The following is a 14,165-nucleotide window of genomic DNA, read 5'->3' on the forward strand; positions in this document are numbered from 1 at the left end:
TTAGAGCCTTGCTAAATTGCCAAGGCTGGCTTTGAACTCGAGATCCACCTGTCTCAGCCTCCCAAGCTGCTGGGATTATAGGCCTGCGCCACCATGACCAGCACCACATCCTATCTGTCCCATCTGCAGGAACAAACCGAAGTTAAAGAGCCCAGTAAATAACTCCCAACAGTGCTGAGATGGCCAGCCATGGGATGCTGGGGGTAGAAGATACTTTCAAGTAGGGGAGACCCTAAGGTGACATTTCCATTGTTCTCTATAGTGTCCCTGCCCCAAGTGACAATGGGTTGGGGGAGAAGCTCACCCCCCAGAGTCGGAGGCACTCTTTTCGGATCTCTGCCTGCCGAGGCTCACTCAGGGTCCTAGGGAAACAAAGTCAGCAAGTGATTAAAACCCTGAAGAGGCACAGCAGGGGCAGGCAGGAGCTCGGGTTCCCAGACGGGATCACCTCCCCTTCCCACCCAAGGGAAGGGAGAGACTATCCTCATGACCACCTGGACGACAGGGTTCCCCACGCGCCCTTCTTCTAAACACCTATCACACTGTATGCCTCTCTGGCATCCTTTAGAGACCACAGCGGAATATGAGACGCAAACATGTTTTTAAATGATTATTGAAATTAAATAAACAGAGAGCTTGGGGAGGAGAAAAGCAAGCTCTTCCCTTGAAATAGGTGAATTCTGAGAAGTGCGTAGCACTCACGTGTCTTGAACGAAGGCATGGATTTTGGCCAGAGCTTTGATCTGCAGACTACAGTGACTGGGAGATGAAAAAAAAAGATATCAGAAGGGTACCAAAACAGACAGCCAAGTGACAAGCACAGAGAAGCTGAGCTACAGCAGTAGCCATCTGTTTTTGTAAAGGGACTGGAGAGTTGAAAGGACCACCCCCACACTAGGTGCAGTCACATGGGCCCACTGAAGGCTGAGGGCAGAGCAGAACTAGTCAAGTCCTCTAGACACTTAGGTCCCAAATCCTGCTAAAAGGAAAGTCCTCAAGCCACCCTTAAATAATTGAAAGTAGTGGTAAACTAATTCTAAATAAATCAACAGCAAAGCCGAGACCCAGTTAAATTACAGACCACACTGACAACCCATCTACACGGACAGTCACCCTTTTTACTTTAGTCTTCACTCCTCTTTAAACACACCATACATATCTGGTATTTTTTAAATTATTTGTCTTTTGTACCAGGGATTGAACCCAGGGGCACTTTACCACTGAGCTACATCCCCAGTTCTTTTTATTTTGAGGCAGGGTCTCACTAAGTTACTGAGTGTCTTACTAACTTGCTGAGGCTGGCCTTGAATTTGAGATCTTCCTGCTTCTACCTCCCAAGTCACTGGGATTACAGGTGTGCACCACCATGCCCAGCCAATGTCTGATATTTAATAAATAATTTTCACGTAAGTGATGAAGCAAGAAATGTGACTCACTGACAAGAGGGAAAACAGTCCAACAGAACAAGACCCAGAAGTAGCCCAAATTTGTAACTGTCAGATAGGACCTTTAACTGATAAACACTAAATAATCTAGTGGAAAAGTAGACAACATGAATAGAGAGAATAGAGAATTTCAGCAAAGATATAGAAACTATATATTTAAAAGGCAAATAAATTTTTTTAATTTTTTTTTTTAGTTGTTGATGGACCTTTTATTTAATTAATTTATTTATTTATATGCGGTGCTGAGAATCGAACCCAGTGCCTCACACATGCTAGGCAAGTACTCTACCACTGAGCCACAACCCCAGCCCAGCAAATAAATTTTTGAGGAATGAAAAATGTATTAGAACAATTATTTTGATGGTTATCAGCAAACTGAACATAATTAGTGAACTTGAGGACAGACAGGTCAATAGAAATCCAAACTGAAACACGAAGAAAAAAGTAAAACATAAAAATTAATCAGACCATCTTGAGGTCTATGGGACAACAGCACTTTGTTTAACATAAATACAACTGGAATCCCAGGAGCAGAGGGGAAAAGTAGAATAAAAAAATATGTATGTTGACAAGATAATGGCCAAGAAATTTCCAAATTGAATGAAATCAATCCATAGATCCAAGGTCACTTAATTCCAAATAAATACAAAGAAAATCACAGAAAAATGTTTCAGGGCCAACCTGCTAAAAATATAAAAGAAAAATCTTTTTTTTTTTTTTTTTTTTTGTACCAGGGACTGTACTCAGGAGCACTTGGCCACAGAGCCACATCCCCAGCCCTATTTTGTATTTTATTTAGAGACAGAGTCTCACAGAGTTGCTTAGCACCTCGCTTTTCCTGAGGCTGGCTTTGAACCTGTGATCCTCCTGCCTCAGCCTCTCAAGCCACTGGGATTACAGGCATGCACCACCATGACCAGCACTAAAAGGAAAATCTTGAAAGTTGCCAAAAGGAAAACAGACACATGACATGCAGGGAACAATGGCTTACTTCTCATCAGAAACACAGGGCAAAAAATATGGAATAATATGTTTAAAGTGCTGAAAGAATAAGAATGATCAACCTCAAATTCCATATCCAGTGCAAATATCCTTCAAAATGAAAGGGAAACAAATACATTTTTAAATAGACAAAAGCTGAAGGAATTAGTCTATAGCAGGCTTACACTACAAAAATAGGATGAAACATAATTATTTCAAGTAGAAATGTGGTTCTCCAAGAAGGCATGAAGAATACCAGAGAGGCTAACTATGTCAGTAAATACCAAGAACATTAAAAAATTATATGTGTAGGTGCATATATCTTTAAAAGCACAATTTATTTAAAGTAAAAACAATAATATAGAGTTTATATAAAAACAAGAACACAAAGGTGGCAGGACAATAATTGCATGTATACTATTATGAGGTTCCTACATTGCAGCAGAATATTTTTGGAAGGGAGGCTATGATAAATTAAAAATGCATACCGTAATCTCTACAGCAACAACTAAAACATAACACAAAAAGGCACATTAAAAAAAAAAAGAAAGAAAAAGGAGTACTAAAAATACTCAATTATTCTCCCAAAAAAGGAAAAAAAGAAAGGAATAGAGAAACAAGAACAAACAGGGTAAAAAGAAACCAACCAACCAAGATAGGGGATTTAAACTCAAACATACTAATAATTAAACTCAATATAAATGTCGAATGTACGAACTACCCCAATTAAAAGGCAGAGTCTTTCATATAGGTCAGACTGGACAAAAAGGTAAGACTCAACCATGTTCACAAGAAATACATTTAATCATAAAAACAAAGGTTGAAAACAAAAGGACAGAAAAAAAACCATGCAAGCACTAGGCTACAAAGGCTGATGTAGCAGAATAGACTTCAAAATAAAGAGTATTACTAGAGATAAATATTTTATAATGACAAAAGCTCAGCTAATCAAGAGGACAAGACACTCTTCAATGTGCATGTGCCTAATAACAAATATCCCAAACAGCTGAAGTAAACACTGACAAAACTAAGGGGAGAGGCCAGGTGCAGCAGCACACACCTGTAAGCCCAGCTACTCAGGAGGTAGAGGCGTGGATCACAAGCTCCAGGCCAGCCTTGGCAACTTATTGAGACTCCCATCTCAAGATAGAAAATAAAAAGAGCTAGGGACGTAGCTCGGTTGTAAAGCACCCCAGAGTTCAATCCTAGTAAAAAAAAAAAAAAAAAAATTATTAGACAAACTACATAACCTGAAGGATAAAGTGACATTATGAATACCTATGCCAATAAATTAAACACCTTGAATGAAATGAACAATAAATTAAAAAATAAGGCCAGGCACAGTGGTACATGCTTGTAATCCCAGCAACTCAGGAGGCTGAAGTAGGAGGATTAGGACTTCACAGCCAGCCTCAGCAAAAGCGAGGTGGCTAAGCAACTCAGTGAGACCCTGTCTCTAAATAAAATACAAAATAGGGCTGGGGATATGACTCAGTGGTAGAGTGACCCTGAGTTCAATCCCCAGTACCTACCCCCCCACAAAATTACTGAAAACAACCAAAAAACCCCAAAGAATCTGAAAAACCCTGTATCTATTTAAAAAACTGACCTTTAAAATGTCCTAGAAAGCAAACTCAAATAGCTCCACCAGCTAACCTTATCAATAGATTTTAAAAAGAAAAAATAACCAATGTTACATAAATTATTCCAAAAAATACAAAGGAGGAATCATTTCCAAAGTCATGTTAAGAAACTAACATAGAGGGGGAAAGTGCTAGGAAGTGATATTGGCCAAATTATATTGTTATATTGTGGGCATGTATGAATATGTAACAACAAATCTCATCATTATTTACAACTATACTGTACCAATAAAAAAAAATGTGGGGAAAAAAAGACCAACAAAACCCTGATACTAAAATCAGGCAAAGAATACAGAATTAGAGACTAATGTCCCTCATGAATAAAATGTTATTACATCAAATATAACAATATATAAAGTAGTGATACATCATGATCAACTAGAGGTTATCCATTAGCCATTTGAAAATTACCCAATGTAATTAATTGTATTACTAGTACAAAGAAGAAAAATCATGTAATAATTTCTTCAAATAAAGAAAAAGTATCTGACAAAATTAAACATTCACCCATGGTGAAAAACTCTCAGCAAATGAGAAACAGAAGAAACTTTATCAACCTAATGAAGGACATATTTAAAAACATCCAGCTAACATCATACATAATGACGTTAAACACTTTCTGGACAAAGCAAGGACATGTGCCTCATGACCTCATTCAACATCACACAAGAGGAACCAGTCAGTGCAATGAGCAAGAAAAAATTAAAAAGCATACAGATTGAAAAGGAGAGTAAAACTATCTGAAGACATGATTTTGTAAATAAAAATAACCTTAAGGAACCTGCCAATATCTATTAGCACTATTAAGTAAATTCTACTCACAGGATGCAGTCAATATACCAAGAAAAAAAAAAAAAATACTAGCAATCAATAATAAGGAAGTAAAATTTTTAAAAATATTTTGTAAACTCAAAACATTCTTGGGAATAAACAACAAAAGATATTGTACAACCTCTACATTGAAAACTACAAAACACTGCTGAAGCTTTTTGGATAAATTGAAAGCTGATTCCAAAACTTATATGTAAATGCAAAAATCCTAAACTAGCCAAAATAATCTTGAAAAAAAGAACAAAGCTGGGAAACATACTATTTGCAAGATTTCTTTTGTCAAGATAAGTATGGTACTGACAAAAGAATGAACAAATGGAATGGAACAGAGCCCTGAAGTCACACATACACAAATAATTTATGAAAAGAGTAAAATCTTTAAAAAGAAGATAATTTTTTTAAAAAAATTAAATGGGAAAAAGTATTTTCAACAAGTAGTGAACAACTGGATATCTATAAGAAAAAAGAAGACCCTTGACCCCTGTCACACAATACACAAAAATTAATTTCAGATATACCACAAACATAAAGGATAAAGGAAAAAAGTTTTCATGAAAATAGGGTAATATTTTCATGACTTGCGAAGGCAGACATTTTAGAGAGAAAACAAATCAATACTGAAAGAAAAAGTGATAAATTATATTTCATCTTCAAAATTTTAAACTTCTCGATATCCAAGTTAGAAAGCAGGAAGTTAAATTATCTTACTTCACAGATGACATGGTCTTACAATAGAAAAAGATTCCACACCAAACCAAACCAAACAACAACAACAACAAAACTATATAGTCACTGTTATAACTAATAAGTGACTTTGGGCAACTTGCAGGATACAAAATCAAACTACAACATAAAAATCAGTCACTTCTACATACTAACAATGAATAGTCCCGAAAGGAAATTAAGAAAACAATTCAATATATAATAGTATCAAAAAGAATAAAATACTTAGGAATAAATTAAGGATGTAAAAACTTGTACACTGAAAGCAACAAAACACTGCCAAAAGAAATTAAAGAAGACATAAATAAATGGATACATGTTCATGGATTAGAAGACTTGTTACTATTAAAATGACAATGCTATCCAAAATAACCGACAGGTTCAATGCAATGCCTATCAAAATCCTAATGGCAGTTTTTGCAGAAAGAGAATATCCCATCCTAAAATTCATATACAGCCAGGAATAGTAACATGTGCCTACAGTCCCAGCTCTTCAGGAAGTTGAGAGGAGGATCTTTTGAGCCAGGGAGTTTGGAGACCAACTTCAGTAACATAACAAGACCCTGTCTCAAAAAAAAAGAGTGGGGAAGTACTGATAATGTAGCTCAGTGGTACAGCACTTGCCTAGCATGCACATGAGTCCCCGAGTTTGATCCCCAGCCCCATCAAAAAAAGAAAAAAAAAAAAAAAATGCAACAACAATGGGGGAAAAAAAGGTCATATATAATTTCAAAGAACACCAAGGACCTAAAATAATCTTGAAAATGACAAGTTGGGAGAATGCACATGTCGTAATTTCAAAACTACTACAAAAGCTAATCAAAACATTGTAATACCAGCATAAGACAGACACTTAGAACAAAGTCCAGAAATAAAGTCTCACATATATGGTCAAAAGATTTTTGAGGAGTGTGCTAAGACTATTCAATGGAGAAAAGACAGTGTTTTCAACAAATGGGGTTGGGGAAATGATATCCACAAAAGAAGGAAGCTGGACACTTATCTAATGCTACATACAAATGGACCAAAGACCTAAACATATGGGCTAAAACTATAAAACTTTGACAAGAAAACAGAGCAAAAAGCTTCATGATGCTGAAATTAGCAATGATTTCCTGTATATAGTAATAAAAGAGAAATAGGCAAACTGAGCTGCATTAATATTAAAAACTTCTATGCATCAAAAAACAAGCAGTAAGCCAGGCACTGTGGCACACACCTGTAATCCCAGTGACTTAGGAGGCTGAGGCAGGAGGATCGAGAGTTCAAAGCCAGCCTCAGCAAAAGCGAGGTGCCAGGCAACTCAGTGAGACTGTCTCTAAATAAATACAAAATAGAGCTGGGGATGTGGCTCAGTGGTCAAGTACTGAGTTCAGTCCCAGGACCTCTGCACCACCACCACCACCACCAAAAAAAAAAAAAAAAAAAAAAAAAAAACAAGCAGTAGAGTGAACAACCCACAGAATGGGAGATAATATTTTCAAATAAAATCTGATAAGAGATTAATATCTAGAATATATAAAAAATGATACAAACCCAATTTTAAAAAATGGGGAAAGGATGCAAATAGGTATTTTTCTAAAGAAGATAAACACATGAAAAGATACTCAAACATCACTAGCCATTAGGGAAAAGAAAAATCAACCAATTAGGTACCACTGCACATACATTAAGAAATCTTAGCAGAAAAATGGGAAATAACAAGTACTGGTAAGGGTATGGAGAAATGGGAGCCTTCATGCTTTGCTGATGGGAATGTAAAATGGTGTAGCCACTGTAGAAAAGAGGATGACAATTTTTCAAAACAAACACCTTCTGATCCAGCAGTTCCACTTGTAGGTGTATCTCAAAAGAACTGAAAGCAACAACACAACTAGATCCTGGCCACCTATATTCATAGCACTATTGTGCACAACAGCTAAAAGGTGGTAACAGCCCCAAAGTCTACCAACAGAAGAATGGATACAGAAAATATGGTATATACATATAAAAAGGAATGAAATTCTACCACATGATGAATTCTGCAACATGATGAATCTTAAAAACACTATGTAAAGTAAAATAAGTCAGAACAAAAGGATAAATATTGTATGATTCTATTATAGGAGATACCTAGAATAGGCAACTTCACAGACACAGGAAGTGTATATAATAAAGGTAACCAGGGATTTGGAGAGGGGAAAATTAGGGGTAATTGTTAAATGAATACAGAGTTGCCGTTTAAGATGATGGAAATGTTCTGGAAATGTATTAGTGGTGATGGCTGCACCATGATTTTAATTTCATTTTATGTTATAAATATTTTGCCACAATAAAAAAATAAAAAAAAAAAGGAAATATCTGCTTATCAAAAGATACCATTCTGAAAATGAACAGGCATCCAGGCACAGTGGTACATGCCTATAATCCCAGCAATTTGGGAGGCTGAGGCAGGAGAATTACAAATTCAAGTCTAGCCTGGGTAACTTAGCAAGACCTTGTCTCAAAATAAAAAATAAAAAGGGTTAGGGATATGGCTCAGTGATACAGCACCCATGGATTCAATCCCTAGCACAGAAAAAAGGAAAGAAATAGAAAATTAATAGGCAAATTAGCCTAGTACAGTGGCACAGGGGAGGCTGAGACAGGAGGATTACAAGTTTGAGGCTAGCCTGGGCAATTTGACAAGATGCTGTCAAAAAATAAAATAAGAAGGGGAGTGGCTCAGGGTAGAGCCCCTGGGTTCAACCTCCAATACCAAAAAAAGGGGGGCAAGCAAATCAAAGATTGGGAGAATATATTCACCAACACATATGTGACACAGTACTTGCACCCAAAATACACAATTAATCCTACAACTTAATAAAAAGACAAATTTTTTTTAATGGTGAAAAGACTTCAAAAGAGGGGCTAGGGGCTAGCTCACAGTGCTTGCCTAGAATGTCCAGGGCCCTATGCTTCATCCTTAGCACACACATTAAAAAAACACATAAAAAAGGGTTCAATCTCATTATTCACCACAGAAATACACATTAAACCACAATGATATAACAAGACATCCACTAGAATGGTTAAAATTAAAAAGACTGACAATACCAAATACTGACAAGGATGCAGAACAATCAGAACTTCAAACATTGCTGAAAGGAGCATAAAACAGTACAGCCACATTAGAGAACTACAAGGCATTTTAAAATCTACCCTGCTGTCTCAGAATTTCTACTCTTGGGCATTTATCCAAGAGCAATGAAAACATGTGTCCCCCAAAAGCCATGAACAATAATGTCTGTAGCAGCTACATTCATAATAGCCCCTAAATGGAAATATCTCAAGTAAGCCATTAACAGAAGAATAGATAAATTATGGTATATCCACATATTAGAATATTACTCAGCAATAAAAAGGAACAAATTAACACATGAGTATATCTCAAAAACAATAAAATAAGAAAAAAAAAAAACAGATTCAAAAGTGTATACTCTGATTCCATTTATTCAGTTGTAGAACAGATAAAACTAACCTGTGGTGACAAAAATTAGAAGAGACCGAGTTTGGATTCAATTCAGGAGGGGGAACAAAGAAATCTCCTGAGGCAATGGAAATATTATCTTAATAGGGATGTAGACTACGTGTATGCATTTTTCAAAACTGATTGAAGTGTATACTTAAAATTTGCATTTCAATTACAAAATCGTATCTCAAATTATTTAAAAAAAAAAAGAAAAGTGGTTGCTTACAGGGTTGCTTAAACACTATTGGAAGCAGATAGCAATACAGTTTAGCAGAAAAAAAAAAAAGTTACAGAGCCTGAGAGTTACACAATGCTACTTTACTGATGTTTCCTGGGTCTGTTTCCCCAACTACAACATGCTGAAGTTTAGTGTCTGCTCTACTGTGGTGCCTAGCATTACTATGAAAATTAAAGGGCTTATGTGGTACTGTGGAGAGTTAAAATACAGGTTGATGCAGAAGAAATAACAAAGAGCAGGATAAAGACTTCCTTCCCTCTGTGACTCTCCAGGGTCATCTATACCTATCTTCTCCAGAAGACGTGGAATCAGACACTTAGATAAGACCTTTCCAACACCTGCTTGTCACCCAGGAGAGCACTTGCTACTGAATCACTATTATATAACCCTCCAACCTACCTCAAAATATATTTTTTCTAAGGACTGTCCATTCTGAGAACTGAGCCAACTATCACGATTTTAAATTATTATCACTGACAGGAAGGGGGAAGAATTAGGGATAATTAAAGAAGGCTTAAAAAAAACATTCAAACCATACATCTATGGAACTCATGACTGGACCAAGTTTTGACACTTCCAAAGCACGCCGTACACTTGCTTTCCACCCAGTTCCTGCCTTTAAGCAGGGAACTTCTCAATGCAACAACCATGATGGTCTTTTACAAATAAAAGGGAATTAAAGGGACATTACTCTTGCCTCTGAAGAGACAGACTGCTTCCTGCTGGGTTTCACTATCAGACTCAGTCTCCAGCAGGCAGGTATATACCAGTCAGGTACCACCCATCACCTCTGGAACAAGACATGGGAAGAGGACAAGGATTCCCAAGGTAATCAAAGTCCTAGGGTGACCTGGAGCCAGCAGAGCAAACCCAGATGACAAGGAGATACCAATCACCAGTCATCAGTCCCTCAATCTCTGGTGTTCCTTAAGACTCCAGTGATGCCAGCAAAAACGCTCAATTGGCTTACCTCTCATTAGACCGTATCATGTAGTCCGTAAATTCATGGTCTCCCTTGATCACCATCAAAGGGACCACAAGGTTGACATCAGAATCAGTGTTCCGCAGCTGGTTGAGTTTGATATTCACCGAGAAGAGGTAATCCCGCACGTCATCTATGCCCACTTTCAGTCCTTTGCACACGACATACCTGGCAGAAGACACTCTGTCACTCCACAGAGCAAGTTTCCTCCCATACATTCCTTACCCCGTAAACCCTTGCAGAATCACAAAGCTAAACAGTTTCTCTGTTCAACCTTAAGTCTATAATCAAAGAACAACACAGACTCTGTGCACAAATGTTCACCTCACATCCTTCCCTTTCATGTAAGGCTATATTTCCATCTCTGGTGATGGATTCCAACTGCCTTGCAGTAGATAGGATGCATCGCCATCATCTCAGGAGTCTGTTAAATTACAGACCTAATGAATAAGACTCTCCAAGGACAGGGCCTAGAAATCTGTATTTTTAACAAGTCACCTATTGTGACTGGCTGTGTTTGCTTTCCCTCATGTGTGGACACTGGGTCCCACCTGGGATTCAAGTGGCGCCTCTGGATGGCAGCCCTCTTGCCTCTTCTCAGCTCACATCACTCTTCAAGTGTCCCTGTTATGGTCACCCTCTCATGGACCAAGCCAAGAAGTTCCCACATTAGCATGGAGAATAAGACTTGTGCAGAAGGAGGTAGAGGCTAAACTGGCACAGTTCAGGACCCCTCAGCTCCAAGAACCCTGGCTCCTTGTGGTGCCAGTCATGTCTCTAAAGTCAAGGTTTTAACAAAACTTAAAGAGGTCCTGCCAGAGAGGTATACCAGCATGTGCTGCTCTGACTTCTAGCCAGTAAGTCTGGCTAACATACAGGAAGGCCTCACCGCTCTGAGTTGGCAGGACGGCTGGTAACGGGTTTGAAGAGACACACTCGTTCAAAGCAGCAGTAGAGCAGGTAAATGAGCCCCACACTGAATGGTGTGAAGAGGTCAAAGGTTTTGCAAATGAAGTGGCCTCCTGAAACACAAAGGACACACCAATGGCTGTGGGTGTGTCTATCTAAGGAGATAGGTGAGTAGTTGCAGGCAATCAAGATGACTAAGAAATGACTCAGATGACTAAGTACCTGGGACCATAAAAAGGCAGAGACAATTTATGAAAAATCAGCATTAGAGGGAACTTTGGGAATTCTATTGCCTTTTCTTCCCTAAATTCCTTATTTAGCCACCTGTCACCTGATATAAAGTCATTGGTTTTTTTGTTTTTTTTTTTGTAAACTTCCCAATCAAACCCTGTACATGCTTTAGTGGATGCTGGAGTGAGGAGACAGCTGAAGAAGTGTCACCTGTCCGAACAACAGACAGCGCCATGAGGAACTGACATAGCAGCAGTTGCTTGCTGAGGATCTCCTGCAGATTCTCTTGCCCCTCCACTGAGAAGCCCTGAAACAAGAGCACAGGGATCAGGGTGGGAAGAGACGACAGGGACTGAGAACAACACCCTACCTCATCTTCATGGAGACTGTTTTCAGTGATCTCCACCATCTGACTGATAAAGATGCAGCTCAGCATTTAAGTTCTTTTGGCAAGGTCACAGAGTACTGGGACCCAGGCCTGACAATTGAACCAGTATCACTTTCCTGCCCTATCATTCCCAAAGGACAGGACCAAGTCTGCTTTCCCAAGGAAATGGAAAATTTCTAAACCCACACGGGAATCCAGGGAAGAGTAAGGCAGAATGGAGGCAAAACACTAGCTAGTCATTGGTTAACCACAAGATGGGAAACAGAATGCCCTGATGAGTCCTAATAAGACCCAGAGATACTCTGCTTGGGCTCACTAAGCTATTGTGTTGAACACTGAACAGGCCCTGGTCTAGTAAAAGGATAAAGGTTAGCACAATTCTTATAGTCACAGTGATCTTTCTCTCTGTGTACTAACCAAGGACTTACTGATAATACCCCCCATCCTGTCCTAAGACCATGGAGCTTCTTCCCTCCAACTAGCGTTCTCTGGCTAGGGAGATTTCTCAAAGGCTATGTGTTGCTATTCCTAGAGTAGTTCCCTTTCTTGCGAGATTCCAGGAGCTGAGTCAAGACCCAAGCCCACACAGCCACACAGAAGAAAAGAAGGCCAGAGGATGGGGAGAGAGGGAAAAGGGGAGTTGTTCAATGGGTACAGAGTTTTAGTTTTGCAAAATGAAAATGTTCTGGATATCTGTTGCACAACAATATGAACATACTTAATACTATTGAACTGTACACTTAAAAATGGTTAAGATGGCAAATTTTATTTTAGTTGTATTTTACAATTAGAAAAAAATAACAAAGATGTTGGCCTCCATTAAGCTGGTCCCAGCTAGATGAGGTGTCCCTGGCTCAGACTGACAACAGTAACAGCTAAATGAATCAGAATCAAAAATGCTTATCTAGACTTATGGATGCTTCTCGAAATGCATTTCTATGGACTGGGGGTTGTAGCTCAGCGGTACAGTGCTTGCCTAGCAAGTGCAAGGCCCTGATTTTGATCCCCACCACCACCAAAAAAAAAAAAGGCATGCTTGTTTATAGGGACAATTAAAAAAAAAAAAAATCCAGTTACCACAGCACAATGGTTGCCTCACAAGCATTATCAGACCCCACATCCCCCCCCCACCGCCAGCCCAAGTCCCATCTACCCACTGTTCCCTGCTGTGCACAATGCTTTGGAGAGCCATGCATCTTCAGATCCCTTACCGACACCCTGCCTCCCTTCCTTCACCTCCCACCTCACCTCCAGCACAGCTACTATTCGAGAGGCAACCCAAATCGCTGCACAGCCTCTTCTCAACTCTAGCCATGTGACCCTGAAGCAACTGCCACATTGTCTATTGTTCCAACAGAGTAAGCGATGGCTCACTCTAGAAAGAACTACCTGTGGAATTGGGTCACTGGGTGAGACCCCTCTGCCCCTCAAGCAGATATTCACAGACAAAGCCCCTGAATACTCACTTTAGCCCAGTCACTAACAGAGCCTCTGTGGATTCTTCTGAGTGGCTGCCTTTAGTTATATGGTTAACTATCAGCTTATGAGAGGCTCAGGAGTGGCTCTCCCAGAAGCAACACCAAGGTGACAAGTGATGGCAGCATGCTTCCCATTCAGTTGATTTTTTTTTTTCCTGGTACATGACTTACCAGGTCTTACAACCAACCAAGGCTCTTTAACAAAGTGATATAGGAAGTCCACCTTGCTCCAAGCAAAGGTGTCAACATTAGCCCTTACAAAATTATGGACAGTATGTACAAAAGAAATAAAAATGCACATCCCTATTATCTGAATAATGAGCTACCACCCTACCATCTCTGGTAGCAGCTTAAGAACCAAAACAAACAAAAATAATTGTCGAATATCTAAATTAACAAATCTCTAACGGATCACTCCATGGAAAGAAGGTCACCTACCCCATCAGCCATCAGAAAGTGAACACCCTTGCGATCTGTGTTATCCAGGACAAAATTCCGAAAAGCACTGATGTTCTCTGGGCGGGTGATATCTCCATCTCCATCAATCCCTCCCTCACCTGGCAGGACACAAGAGTCACAATGAGTTCATCTGCCCTGGAACATTCTACAAGCTGGGATATGAGCTCTCTGGGACAGTGAACACAGGTACCAGGTTAAGTCTTGAGATCCAAGGCCTATCCTGCAAGGTTGTCTTACAATGATGGACAAAAGGAAGAACCAATCCCTGCTATAATAAACCAGAGATCAAAAGAAGCTGTCCAGCCAAGAGTAGTCATATCAAACAGAGGTCCTTTCTCTTTAAGACCCCCAAGATGTAGTTAAAGCA

General features: G+C 39.1%; 1 protein-coding gene across 2 annotated transcripts in view; it reads right to left on the reverse strand.

Moving 5' to 3' along the window:
* Window positions 1-14,165, reverse strand: part of CMTR1 (cap methyltransferase 1) — a gene marked incomplete at its 5' end in the record, with an annotated part of 47,678 nt that overhangs the window by 8,835 nt on the left and 24,678 nt on the right. For both annotated transcript variants that reach the window (XM_079148337.1, XM_079148336.1), the window contains 6 exons: window positions 305-362; window positions 703-759; window positions 10,322-10,501; window positions 11,223-11,355; window positions 11,684-11,780; window positions 13,778-13,896. In XM_079148337.1, coding sequence (XP_079004463.1) covers window positions 305-362; window positions 703-759; window positions 10,322-10,501; window positions 11,223-11,355; window positions 11,684-11,780; window positions 13,778-13,896 — 644 coding nt within the window. The remainder of the gene's footprint in view (window positions 1-304; window positions 363-702; window positions 760-10,321; window positions 10,502-11,222; window positions 11,356-11,683; window positions 11,781-13,777; window positions 13,897-14,165) is intronic.

This window comes from Sciurus vulgaris (assembly GCF_902686455.1).
Source record: "Sciurus vulgaris genome assembly, chromosome: 7".
Taxonomy (NCBI): Eukaryota; Metazoa; Chordata; class Mammalia; order Rodentia; family Sciuridae; genus Sciurus; species Sciurus vulgaris.